The sequence below is a fragment of the Neolamprologus brichardi genome, chromosome 23 (genome assembly GCF_056152115.1).
Source record: "Neolamprologus brichardi isolate AB-2024 chromosome 23, ASM5615211v1, whole genome shotgun sequence".
NCBI lineage: Eukaryota > Metazoa > Chordata > Actinopteri > Cichliformes > Cichlidae > Neolamprologus > Neolamprologus brichardi.
The window spans coordinates 3,694,826-3,708,771 of NC_142125.1; the positions used below are offsets into that span (position 1 = coordinate 3,694,826).

Genomic DNA, 13,946 nt, shown 5'->3' on the forward strand with positions numbered 1-13,946 from the left:
GTGATAAGATTGTGGAGTGACTGTTAGGGAGGAGAGCGGCTACATGATGCAACATAAGCTTAGGCCATGTGCGTTTCATCCACTCCTGCTTCCTTTCCAGGTATAATTTAGACACTAATGTGTGGAGTTTATTTTTGTTAGGAAGGAGGTGAAGATATAGAGGCAGTCTAAGGATGAATCCTGGAAGTCATCTGAGCTTCTTTTTTTGTTGCGAGGCACTGTCAGATCCCGATCCAGTCATACAGAAACACTTACCCAGGCAGTTACTGAAATGCTGCCACAGCCCCTGCAGACCCCCTGGGTTTTCAAGGGGACAGAACCCCAGCAAAGAAGCAATAGAGCCTACTGCTGAAATCGCATATTACCACTGAAACTGTGAGGATGCACCGTTCAACGCTAGAGGAAAGATACATGAATATGTTGTCATTTTCAACCCCCAAAATAGTCTCAGTTAGCCAGCTTATAGTGCAGAAGATGCAGTCTGTTTAGGAGGCGGGGCGTTTCTCTGCACCTAGCACCATCGACCAGCTGTGTAAGTATCACAGGTTTACTGGCATTTCAGTGATACACTCCTGTATACACCTCAGCATACCAGCACACAAAGATTGATGTGCTTTATGTTAGAGTTGCACAGCTAATCTTTGTGCCACTTTACATTACAGCTTCTTCAACAATTAATGATCCGTCAAATAGACGGTTTCACTCACTGCTTGATTAGAATTCTGGTCGTTGCAGACATTTTGACTCAGCATAGCGGGGAAAGGACTGGTGAAATTAATGATGGCTGAGTTCCAGTAGGAGTTCCAGTAAGTCATTATGGTGACAATCACAGGAACTTCTCCAAGTGAACTGTTAAGACAAACATCTGCCGTGACTGGTTATGAGTAGGGATGGGTATCGTTTAGGTTTTATCCGATACCGGTGCCAAACCGGTACTTTTGAAACGGTGCCGGTGCTTAAATGGTGCTCAAACCGGTGCTTAAAGAATGGAGAACACAAAATTGGTCCAAAAACCTCTCATGTTCAGCTGTTTTTTTGTAAAAAGATAACAATGTTAGCCTTTTCTGCAGCTATAAGGCATATATGGTATCACTCTTGGCTGGAAGCAGTGCTTAAACAATGGAAAAAACACAAACTTTGTCCAAAAACCTCTCATGTTTAGCTGTTTTCCACTTTTTCTTTGGTCATTTTAGCCTTTTTGGCCAGGGTGAAGGGAGTATCTGCCATCAAACAAGAAGACAGCAGCATGTAGCTATGATGATGTTTGCTAGTTCACCTTACATGCATTAATGTAATAACGTGGTTAGCCTACTCAACGTCAATTACACACGAACAACATTAAGCTACTCACGCAGAGAAGAACGGCTGCTGCTGCATCATCATCCTCATCATTTCTGCTACACTGGCAGGGCTAGGGGCCAGGACTCTCCTCTTCGGGTTTTTGGGGGATGTTGCTAACTCCGGGTCCGATAACAGGCAACCCACCCGCAGTAGATGTGCTCGGTGTGAGGTCTCGCAGCAAGCTATCAAATACGCCGCATTTCTCGGCTTTAAAAAAAACGCTATGCGTCGCCAGGTGTTTCATCGGATTCGAGGTGTTTCCTCCTTTGACAGTATCACAGTATCACCTTAAAGCACTTGTTGCAGCTGCTGAGTTTGCATCTTTTGCTGTGAAGTACAGCCAGACTTATGACCGCTTCGCCTTGGGCATTTTTAATCTGTAGCTCTGCTCTAAAAGAACGTACGTACCTGGACCCGCCTACTATCCTCGGAAACGTAAAATGATTGGCTAGAATCTAAAGTGTATCATTCCATACCAGTTGGTGGCGGTAATGCACCTTTCAGTTGTTTGCCAACCGCCAATACAAATGTAAGGAAGAAGAAAGTGTATCACAGCTCAGGAAAAAAAATCACCGAAATAAAGCACCGAAATGTGCGCTGCTTTTCGGTCTGGTTACTACCGTTTATGTCAAAACCGGTGCCATCATGACACCGGATACCGGTACCCATCCCTAGTTATGAGTAAGGGGAGAGAGGCAGGAGAAAGACACACAAGACATTTTTACAGCTAACCTCAAAAGTAGAGACGGTGCCTGTCTCCCGTTACTTACATCCCATCCTGTAAATCATATAAGATGGGATGCAAGTATCATCTTGTGTTCAAGTCAGTCATTTTTGATGAACAATGAATTGAAGGAACAATAATATATTGCTTGTGAAATGGTAGCGTGTCATGTTACTGCCAGTATTGCTCTTTTTCTCTTCGGTTCACTTCAAATACACGACATCCGTTCAAAATGACACTTTTATCAACTGAGACTGTGTCTGTCCAGGTTGTTCTTGTGACCATTTTAGTAAATATTTGTATTCACATCATCATAATATAAACCGTGAACTTCTAACCTGTGAAGCTTTTTGTCCGCTAAGTACCAATAATGCGTGTAATGCTCACTGTAGTTATGAATCTTAAGCTGCTGGTTAGTTCTGCTGCGATTGTCTTTTTGCTACAGCAAACAAGTATTGGCTCTATCTTATTAACCTCCTGCCTTTCACATTTTCACAGTCTCCCAGACTGCACTGTGCTCTTGTGGGAAGCGAGTCTAACACAGCTTCCATCCCACCAATTTATCAATCTGCTTCCAGAATTAAGCATCGATACAAAACAGGTTTCAGTCTATTCGAAACACATCTTGAGACATACAGGACACCGTTGTATCTGTAAGCTTCCCTCTGCCGACAACTCTGAGCTCACAGTTTATGGATGAATTACAAAATATACTGAATATACATGTTGTGCACAGCAGGGGATGCAGGCAATAACTACTCAAGCTCCAAAAGTGCTATTTCAATGAATACAGAATAACCACGGAGAGCAGCGTAAAGTCCTCACAGCCTCCCTCGCTCCTCCTGGGGATACAGCTAGTATATATATATGATATGATAATGGAAGTGAGATAATGTGATGGCGTGCGTGTGTGCATGCATGTCAGTGTATCCATACAGCCTAAGAGAAGGAGGAGGGAGATGCTACCATCGGAGCAGAAAGAAAGAACGAGGAAGAGAACGAAAGAAAGAAGCGCAGAGATACAAAGCGGTGTGAAATCTAAAGAAATGTGAAAATTAAATGGTAAAAGAACAGAAAAAAGAGAGAGATGAGGGGAGAAAAAAAATCAAAAGAGACTCAAAGGAAGGGTAGAAAGGCAAGAGATGACTGTTACAGCTCAATTAATGCCAGGACATGAGATGGCCCTGCCACAGATAATGACAGAGCGTGCGCTGGAGAAAGAAAGAGAGAGGCAATAGCAGTGATCTCGACAGGATGTTAGGAGGAAGCTGGAGGGTGGGTGGGGGGGAGGGGGTGTGTGGAGAGGAAATAAGAGCAGATACTGTTAAATCTATTCATGATTCATTATTTCGTGCTGCAGCTCAAAGCTTCCCCTCCCTCTCTTGATGTCTCTGTTTCTCTCTATGTCTCCCTATTTCTGCTCTCCCCCTTTTTTTCTTTCCCACTCCCCCCATTGCTCTCATTTTCATCTCCGTCGCTGCCCCCCCCTCATCTATTCTATGAGGTCTTTATCTGTCTTTTCTAAGGCTCCATCCTTCCTGTTTACCCTCTCCTCTTTCATCCGTTCAATTAATCTCTCTCCTATTCTCACACTTTTTCCAACATCGGCTCTCCCTGCCATTTTTTTTAAACTTTCCCTATCTCCCATGCTCTGACAGTCTTTTTCTACGTGCACTTGTACTTTTATATCTTCAGTCCCCAATTTTATAAATGATCTTACTTTTTCAAACTCTTCCACTCGCTTTTATAGCCCTTCTCCCTTTGTAACGTCCTCCACAACCTCTCGTTCTGTGCAATGACTGTGTCCACTTTCTTTTCTCTCAAAAATTCTTACATCTTCTCTCTTTTTGATGCCATTTTTGCAGTACTTCCCTAATTTTCCGTGCTAGACCACTTTCCCTTCCACCGCCTTCTTTTTATTCTATTTCTGTCAATTTGGGCTTCTCTGTTTCCTTTTCTACTTGTGATACCGTTCGTACTCTTTTGCTATCTGCTTCACATTTCCTCTCACGCCGATTCTCCTACATCTTATCTCTTTTAACCGCCCTCCTTCTTCTTTCTGCACATATGCACTTCTCCTTCCCGCTGCTCAATCATAAATTGTTTCCACCTTTCCTCGCTCTCATATTCTGGCTGCTAGCTCTCCTCGCAGCCTCGTTCGCTCGTTCCTGACACCAGACCGCTTCTTCTTCATTACTTTCTCTCTTTTTCACTCTCATACGCCCCACTCCGGCTCTTCGGTCTCCTCCTGTCATTCCATCTTTTCTTCCCATCTCTCCTTCCACTCCTCCTATTTTCCTCACTCACTTCTCCTTTGGTCTCTCTTTGTCATCCTCCCCACCTATCATCCTCCTCCTCGCCCTCCTCCTCTCTCTTCATCTCTCAGAGGTGCAGCCAGCACCGAGTCCATTTCTTCTTTTTTGGCGACAAAAGCTGACAGTCCAGTTCTGCCTGGCTTTTGCTGCCAGCCACATTTCTCTCTCCCCACTCGCTCTGCCTCTCTTTATCTATTCTCCCTTCCTGCTGAGTAATAGTTTCCCTTTTTGTGATTAACATAAGACTTTCACTGCGTTTCATTTGGTTTACCCAAAATACATTTAAAAGGGGGGTAGCATTAAATGTCAAGGAAAGCAAAGATAATTGCATTTCAGTTGTTGACTTTATTTGTTTCAAGTATTATTATTTAAATATTTCATTCCCCAGTTGGACTAATAAAAGCTGACATATCGTTATATCATTCTCTATCCTACAGTAGTTCGAATTGTTCCTCTATAAAATAAATGGTTGCTAACACATTACATTTCACACATTCGCAGTACATTTCAGTACTGCGATCTCTTTCAACTCTAGTCCCCCTTTTTTTTCCATCTCTTGCAGTCTTCCACTCTTTCTGATCGTTGCTCCTCAGTAGTTGTGCCATGTAGAGGTGTCCACTGTAAGGTAGGGCTGCCACAAACGATTATTTTGATAGTCGACTAGTCACCAATTATTTTTGCGATTAGTCGACTAATCAGATCATCATCCATTGGACATAAAACTACAGCTTATTGCACCAGCAGCATCTGATCTTATATAACTATCATTAGCTTACAGCTTTAAGTGTTTAAGGTATGTGCTAACTAAAAATAAAGGCAAGATGATAGTTTATTAAATTTTAATGAAATTTGCAGATTGTTTCGGTGAAGTTTAATAAACTCCTTGCTATCTAAAATATAACAGGACACCGGAGTATTCTCGAGCATCTCACACTTCTGATAATCAGCTGTCTGCTTGACGTTTATTCAGCTGTGTAAAAACTCTAACTTTAATCTCAGCCAAACTGATTTACTCAGGAACAAATAAAATACTAAAAAAGCCAAACAATAACATTTTTAAGTTATCTAAGTGACTTATATATCATGTTTAACCTGAGTAGCGAAAGACGGCGGTGGGTTTGAAATTTGCGGGAGTCCGGTGTTCTCACGGCTCTAGTGAGCCTAGCCCCCGGCTAGCTATCGAGCTAGTGGCTAACAGACGTCTCCGAAAACGTCGGAGCGCTTTTGAAAATATGTGGTGTCTTGATAAACTGAGCAGATATTTGAGGTTTACACAGCTACATTCTCGCCTGAAAATATGTTAAACGTTTATTTTGTGACCCAGAAAGAATAATAAGAGTAATATTAAAACTAACTAGCTGCCGCCATTGTTGGAAACTGAGCTGGGCCGCGCTATGAATTCTGGGACACAGTTTCTTCTTCTTCGGCGTTTAACCGCAGCTGGCATCCTTGTACATGCAGTGCTGCCATCTTCTGTTTCAGTCCGTTATTACACTCTTAAATCCTACTACTTATTCCTGCGTCTTTTGGGATCTTACAAAGCTTCAAACGACGCGTCGACTATTAAATCAGTCGTCGACGATTTTGATAGTCGACGTAATCGTGACTAGTCGACTAATCATGGCAGCCCTACTGTAAGGCTGAGGAAGGGTAGAAAGAAACATGCTAAATTTTGGAAGACTATGCATGTTAGAGCGTACTTGGGAAAGAGACTTAACCTCAAATTGCCCCCAGTGCATCCATTAAACTCTGAGTGTTTGCGTGACAGTGTTAGTTTTATATTTGAAAGCAGAAATTGTGCACTGGAAAAACAGATAATGTATGATAGCAGAGCAGAATAATGATTTTTAATGAAGATGTGGAGGCTGGATTTGAATTAGCATGAAGGTGCCTCACAAGCACGTTACATAATGTCTTAAATATCACTAATCTAAGTACGTATCTGATATGCAGACTGTAGGCCTAAAACAATCTACAAGAAAACAGGAACCGAGCTGATGAACTTTCAGCGAGGTGACGATAGCTTTATTTCTGTGTTACAGTTTTAAAAAAATGGGCAGTCTCACCTACCTCAAACACTGAATAGGCTGCTGAAGTATAACTGCAGTTTTCAAAAACACTACAACATAAGAGGCAATCCACAACACATCCTTACTTCACCAAAGGAAAGAGACGTATTGTGCTGCACTCTGTTTGCTCACAACGCGAATTAAGAGGAAGTTCTAGTGCAACAACAGAGTGCGATGCAGTGTTTTCGATGGATGCTTTACACAAAGATCTCGACTCAAATGAACACAGCTGATTCAGATCAATCTATACATATGCCCCGTTTGCCCCTAAACATGTGTTTTCTCTTTGCTAACGACACCCAGCAGAGGATTTGGAGCACATGTGTACACAGTACTCAACATGTGGAGCCATTGTTGGATGTCTTTGCGCTATAATTGCCTTGATGGCTAAATGACACGATGATTACGAGGTTGAAGTGCAGAGGCTTTCATTTAAAGGCGTTTCGGAGATTATTTCAAACAACGAGCTTCTTTCTGAAAGGCTATAACAGGCAGGTTGAGAGCCCATTGTGAAACGTGAAAATAATAAACCCCTCTTGTCTTTTCTTCCATGACAGTGTCTAAGTCAGAGAGCGAGGGAGAGAGTTAGCATGACGCAGATAGATTGATAGATACAGAGAGGGAGGTGGGGGGAACGTGCAGGCTTCTTAAAGGAAGTGTGTTTAAGGTGGATAATCACGGATAATAATTCTATCAACACGGAGAAAAAACAGCTTTCAGGTCTCAACGTCTGTCCGTCTGCCAAGACATTTATCTCACTGTCTGCACGTCTTTCTACGTGCGGTTTGACTGTTGTTCTCTCCTGTAACGTGACACAGACAGCAAATTAGCAGCAAGTGTGGGAATTCAAGCACTAACTGGCTCCTGAGAGCACACACTGCTCATTAGACACGTCTTCGTACAGGAACACCCAGTCTGAGCAAGGACAAGTGGAAACGCTGCACAATTTACACCGACCTTCCTTTACTACTCTCTACATGGTATTCTTTACAGTGTCGTAGGAGGAATGATTTTTACACCCTGATCATATCACATGCTGCAGATTATAGCTAATCCTTATTGAGCTAATGTCACCTGTCTTCAATCTGTCAGTACCAGTTTTGTATAACATACGTTCAGCATTGCTAAGGTCACCGTTTTGTGCCGGTCAGCTGTCTCTCGCGAGTAATTGTATCTTCTTTCATTTGCACACATTGTTCTTTGTTTTACTTTATAATGACCAAACAAAACATGCACACAAATACACATTCATAGGTTATCATAATTTTGAGATAACCGACGACTTTTTCATTCATACAGAGATTGCAGCGCTTGCTTTTGATGCATGCGCAGGTATATTGAGTATTCCATCAATTTTCCAATGAATCAAGTGATCTCATAAAATACTTTTGTCTTATTCATGAGCGACACTAGTTATTAGTTAGTCAAAGAGGAAAAAACGAAGCACTCACTGGTTTTCATTTGAGAAACTGCAATGTGTCCAACATCTGTCCACAAATACTAAACTCTTTCGCTGTATTTAATTGCCATATTAAAATCTTTTTTTAAAGAAAACTTTTTTTTAAAATGCAAAAATAAATAAACAATCACAAGTACAGTGATGTTAAATAGAATAGTTATACATAGGATCGACGCAAAGCCATAAAATAAAATACTGACAATATTTATACTAGGGATGCACCGATACCGATACTGGTATCGGGTATCGGGGCCGATACTGTAAAATGTGTTTGTACTCATACTCATAAAAGTTAACCGATACCAACTTATTTCATTAATCAGAGGGTGGCTTGTCATTTCTGTTGTAGTTTTTTAGATTGGCCACTAGGGGGCCAATTATTATTTTATTTATTATTTATTTTATAATTTTTTATATTTTATTATTTATTTAATAATAATTATTTTGTTTGTTTGTTTACAATATGGACACTCTGCAATAATTTAAAAGTTTATTTTATTCGCAAACCTAATTTGTATTTATTTTATTCCAAACAGAAGTGTTTATTTATTATTCTGAAAGCTCGAGACAATAGTTCAGTGATATTTTGTTAAATTACAATGTGGAGACTCTGCAATATTTTAACAGAAGTGCTTATTTTTCACTTAAAATTTTTTTGTGGTCATTTTAATTAAGATTTTATTTTTTATCGGCAGGGAATATAATAAAACCTGTCTTATAATTAATTGTATTTGTGTGTGTGTGTGTGTGTGTGTGTGTGTGTGTGTGTGTGTGTGTGTGTGTGTGTGGTAGAAGTATCGTTTTTTGTACTCTGTATCGGCAAGTACTCAGATCCAAGTATCAGTATCGTATCGGTTTGAAAAAATTGGTATCGTTGCATCCCTAATTTATACGTAGAGTTGGTGTATGTTCATGTGTATGTGTTTTCTATGTTTTATATTAACTACATGTGCAAAAGTAATGTTACTAAAGCCTTAAAATAAAAACGGTCTAGTACACCCCATGCCCCCCTTCAGGCTGCATACTGCAGTGATAGTAGGACCCCTGATACCAGCCTTGTGTGTAAACACTGTGTGTACAGACAGACACGTTAAACTGCTACACAGTGAGAACTGAGCGCTGCAGAGTCGCGGTTTTAAAGTATCAAAGCAAAAGTTATTAAGTTACTCGATGAATCGCTGCAGCTCTAAACTGAAATGTTGGGCAGTGACCTTTACTAAAATTTCAGCCTTCTGAAACAACTTGCTACTTTTGGGCTGATTATTAGTCTTCATAAATGAGGAGGGAAAACTGGGATCACTCCGTCTATGGAGCCTGTCAGTAACCATAGAGCGAAAAATCTTTCAAGGCCACTTTTTACTCATTTACTAGTGACAGAGCAGCTGTGAGGTTCTGAAATTAAACTCCAACATGGCCGTGGAGTATATGAACTCTTAATCAAATTGTTGAACTTTATTAATGCATATTTCACTCCTTCTACTGCAGCCAGTCTGAATCCAGCAGCTGGGTTTTCTATAACCGTGCGGCACCATTATCGTCCTTTGTGGAGTTAAAACACAAGGAAGAGCATAACTAACATCATATGCCTTATAAATGATACCCAGCTAAATCTTCTTATTCATAACCTATCTACAGAAGCACAGTTGGGAGCTACATATATTTAGTTATTGCTTTTATTGCAGTTTTAAAGAGCAATAATAGTAGTAGGAGAAAAAGATAAATGGATAAAAGGTTTCGCTTGGTTTGGGTGTTTTTTTTGCAAACCGACTCTGACTGTAGGTCAGCTGGATGAGGCTTGTTGAAAATTCGACGTGCGACCCCAGCAGGACAAATTTACGTGGACCATCTGCAAAGAGCCCGAGATAATACAAAAATGTCCGATATCTTCAGTCAGAGTAGCGTCAGCATAATCACTTCACAAACACTTGACTGTAGCTCGCTGTGTGCTTTACTACTCTAGGAAACAGACGGTGCTTGTATTTTAACAACTCTGTACTAAGTAGCAGGCAGAGTTCACCTAATGCTTTGGGGAGAAAGGCTAATCTGCTGCGCAGGCTCTCCATTTACAAGCACACGAATAAACCAAAGCGTGTGCACAAAATCATTTAAAATACGGGAACAAATTAACCAAGATGTGTGAACACACTCGTACCCACAAAATACCTCGATGCCTTCCAAATATATACATTATCAGAATACTAATATCATGCAAAAATTCAGTGAAGAGAAATATTTGTGTGTATTTATATGCAAAGTACATTTTGAAGTGGTGGTGGTGGTATGCATTAACCAGCATTACAACCATACATTTAACCAATAAGTGTCCAATTTGTTTGCATACGTAGAGGTTGGAAGAAAATACAGTTGAAACCCAGCCACATTACACTGTACACATATGCAACCAAACACACAGCAACAACCTGGAGGTTGGAAGAAATCCAATCATACTACATGCAGAGTTTCTTACCTGCTTGTGCATCTCAATGTTGAGACCGTAGGACATCTCATAGTACTGCGGAGACACACACACAGAGACACACGGAGCTTTGTTAGCATTTTATTCACAGCCCACATTAACATTCATTCGTACACAAAATCTCCCATTGAACAGCTGTTGCTCGGCACAGCCGCATATGCTGCTGTTTGTCGCCGCGGTTTTAATGACAGAAAGAAAACGAGCGCGCGAAAAGACGGAAAAGATGAAGAGCGCACATGGGATGCACAACAAGTGTGTGTCTGTCTACGTGGAGGTAATGAGATATTTTTGTCTCAGTGTTACACGAGCGTTTGTGTGCGCGCGCGTGTTGTGCACGTGTCAGGGTTTCTTCCTTTTAGCAGTTTGACTATTTGTGCACAGCTGCCAAATGAGCATGACATTATGAGTGCGCTTGTGTGTGTTAACCGCATGTTGTTTTCTCTCACCGTTTGTGTGGATGTTGGTTTTATGCACACGAACAGCTACGCGTTGTATCCAAATAATAAGACTCTGGGAATGCTTACTGTGAACATATTGTGCTCGGTGTGTGCATAGTCTGTCAAATACTCTACAGGCACAAAATCTCTTTCCACACGTAGGATTACCATGAAATATCTGTCCGGGTATTTTAAGTAAAAAACATCTGGCAATGCATGGCGCAAATGCACGCACAACACAATGCAACTGGATTGCTACAACCTTGGCCAAACCACAGCTAAAAGCTGGTATTGTGAGCACACAGGTGAGGTGTAAATTCAGACTTAGTGTGGCCACGGGAAAAAAAAAAATGAATGTACGGCTTCTTCCTGCTTTTTGCCATTTTCAAAGGCCCTTTTTTAACAGAGAAAAACAAGAGCCCGCAAAGCGTCACTGCTTCCCTTGATGTGGGACACAAGATGTAATGCCTCCAATCAGATGTCATTATCCAGTTAAAAGCTTAAGCTATCGAACTGATTAATGATGGAGTCAGCTGACTGTCAATCATTTGCAATATTTTAATGATTAAATAACTTACAAATTAAAAAAAAGTGTCTTCTGCATTAATATGCAAATAATTATGGCATCGTTTTACTCCATTTTCTGGACTAAATGACTTATTATTTAACTAACAGACCGACTACCATAGAAACTATTAACTATCAGCTTTAGCCGTGCTGTGCATAATGTGCACTAGAGCTGCCACGATTAGTCGACTAGTCACGATTACGTCGACTATCAGAATCGTCGACGATTGATTTAATAGTCAACGCGTCGTTTGAAGTTTTGTAAGATCACAAAAGACGCAGGAATAAGTAGTAGGATTTAAGAGTGTAATAACGGACTGAAACAGAAGATGGCAGCACTGCATGTACAAGGATGCCAGCTGCCGTTAAACACCGAAGAAGAAGAAGCTGTGTCCCAGAATTCATAGCGCGGCCCAGCTCAGTTTCCAACAATGGCGGCAGCTAGTTAGTTTTAATATTACTCTTATTATTCTTTCTGGGTCACAAAATAAACGTTTAACATATTTTCAGGCGAGAATGTAGCTGTGTAAACCTCAAATATCTGCTCAGTTTATCAAGACGCCACATATTTTCAAAAGCGCTCAGACGTTTTCGGAGACGTCTGTTACCCACTAGCTCGATAGCTAGCCGGGGGCAAGGCTCATTGGCAAATCGTTTTCAAACCCACCGCCGTCTTTCGCTACTCAGGTTAAACATGATATATAAGTCACTTAGATAACTTACAAATGTTATTGTTTGGCTTTTTGCAGTATTTTATTTGTTCCTGAGTAAATCGGTTTGGCTGAGATTAAAGTTACAGTTTTTACACAGCTGAATAAACGTCAAGCAGACAGCTGATTATCAGAAGTGTGAGATGCTGGAGAATATACTCCGGTGTCCTGTTATATTTTAGATAGCAAGGAGTTTATTAAACTTCACCGAAACAATCTGCAAATTTCATTAAAATTTAATAAACTATCATCTTGTCTTTATTTTTAGTTAGCACATACCTTAAACACTTAAAGCTGTAAGCTAATGATAGTTATATAAGAGCAGATGCTGCTGGTGCAATAAGCTGTATGCTGTAGTCCAATGGATGATGATCTGATTAGTCGACTAATGGCAAAAATAATCGGTGACTAGTCGACTATCAAAATAATCGTTTGTGGCAGCCCTAATGTGCACATATCACATCAAAACAAGCTCTAAAGAGGTCAATAACACAACATATCAATACCAGCGCATGTCAGGCTCCTGTCCTGAGTGAGTATGTTTTGTGTTCCTTTGTATGTTTGACACAATACCTGCGCCTCTTCTTATTAAATGCCATGTGCTATCACCGCTGCACGTGTTCCCTTCCTAAATATGTGTCTCTCTCTCTCCTCTGTGTGTTTCTGCGCGTACATCAGTAATGTTCTGTAATGGTGTTGGCGGCGAGCGGCACACAGACAGCGAGGATCCGTCATGGTGACAAAGGCATCCTCTGCCGGTGGATGAGCAACGCTCTGACTGATGAGAGTGAGACACGGCTCTCTCTCTTCCCCCCCACTCTCGGTATTCTCTTGCTCATTTTCACTCGATCGCTCTCTCTTCTCTCCATTTATTCCCCGCCTCATTCGGTCCCTCCCTCTCACTCCAATCTCTATCTTTTAAGGGGTTGTCAGTCCATCTTTTCTCTCACGCTGCTCTCTACTTATTCCCTTCCCTTTTTTCCCCCTAGCTGTCAGATGTTCTTTCACTCTCCATTTCAGTGTATTTTTCTATTTCCTGTCTCATTTTACTGAACTCTGTATCTTTGCCTTTATCTGTCTCTACCCATGGATTCACCTATCCATCTCGAATTCAAATTACACACTCGGAAAATGTAAAGAAGAATAAGAACAGTGTTTTAAAAAGCAAGCAGTTTTTGCATCACTAGAATATATTTACAATATTGCAGGATTACATACTAGCGTACCGCAAGAACGACTAAAGATCAAAAGCAAAAGGAGGACTTTTGAAGAAGCTCGGCACAGTTTCACTGGTTTTCCCCTCAGGTAGTGACAAGCTGTGGCACATTTTGCTGCTTCAGTGTGTCAGTATTTCCGTCATTAAGCTATTCGTCTGTGCATGTGTGAAATTCTTGGTATTTTTGCTCTAGTTCAGAAATGAGTGGCCACATTTATAAATAAAGAATTTACCTTTTCATTTATATAAAAGTGATTCCATGCCATAAAATATAGCTTTTATTTGGGGAAAAGACACCACTGTGAGTTGACAGATCGTCCTTAATCAAGGCATAGAAAATCACATTGGCACATCAGTACAATTTACCCATCAGGGCCTCTAGTGGCTGTGTGAATTATTACTGGCTTGCCAGGAACGCTGGCAGACACAGAGTGACATCATTACTGTAAAACATCTTAGAAAGAGGTTGAAATGGATTTTCTTTTTAAACTGCAGGAGTCGAGATCACCATAAGTCATCTTTGTGACCAAACCTGACTCCCTCTGTTGTCACCCTTTTGTCCCGTCTCTCCTTTGTCACCTTCTTCCTCCTGTGCATCCTCTCTCGCTCTCAGCTGCCAAAACCTTTTCTGT

General features: G+C 40.9%; 1 protein-coding gene across 3 annotated transcripts in view; it reads right to left on the reverse strand.

The window, feature by feature from the left end:
- tle2b (TLE family member 2, transcriptional corepressor b) overlaps positions 1–13,946 on the reverse strand; it is a 97,456-nt gene that overhangs the window by 43,463 nt on the left and 40,047 nt on the right. For all 3 annotated transcript variants that reach the window (XM_087836608.1, XM_087836607.1, XM_087836606.1), the window contains one exon: positions 10,376–10,420. In XM_087836608.1, the coding sequence (XP_087692734.1) occupies positions 10,376–10,420 (45 nt within the window). The remainder of the gene's footprint in view (positions 1–10,375; positions 10,421–13,946) is intronic.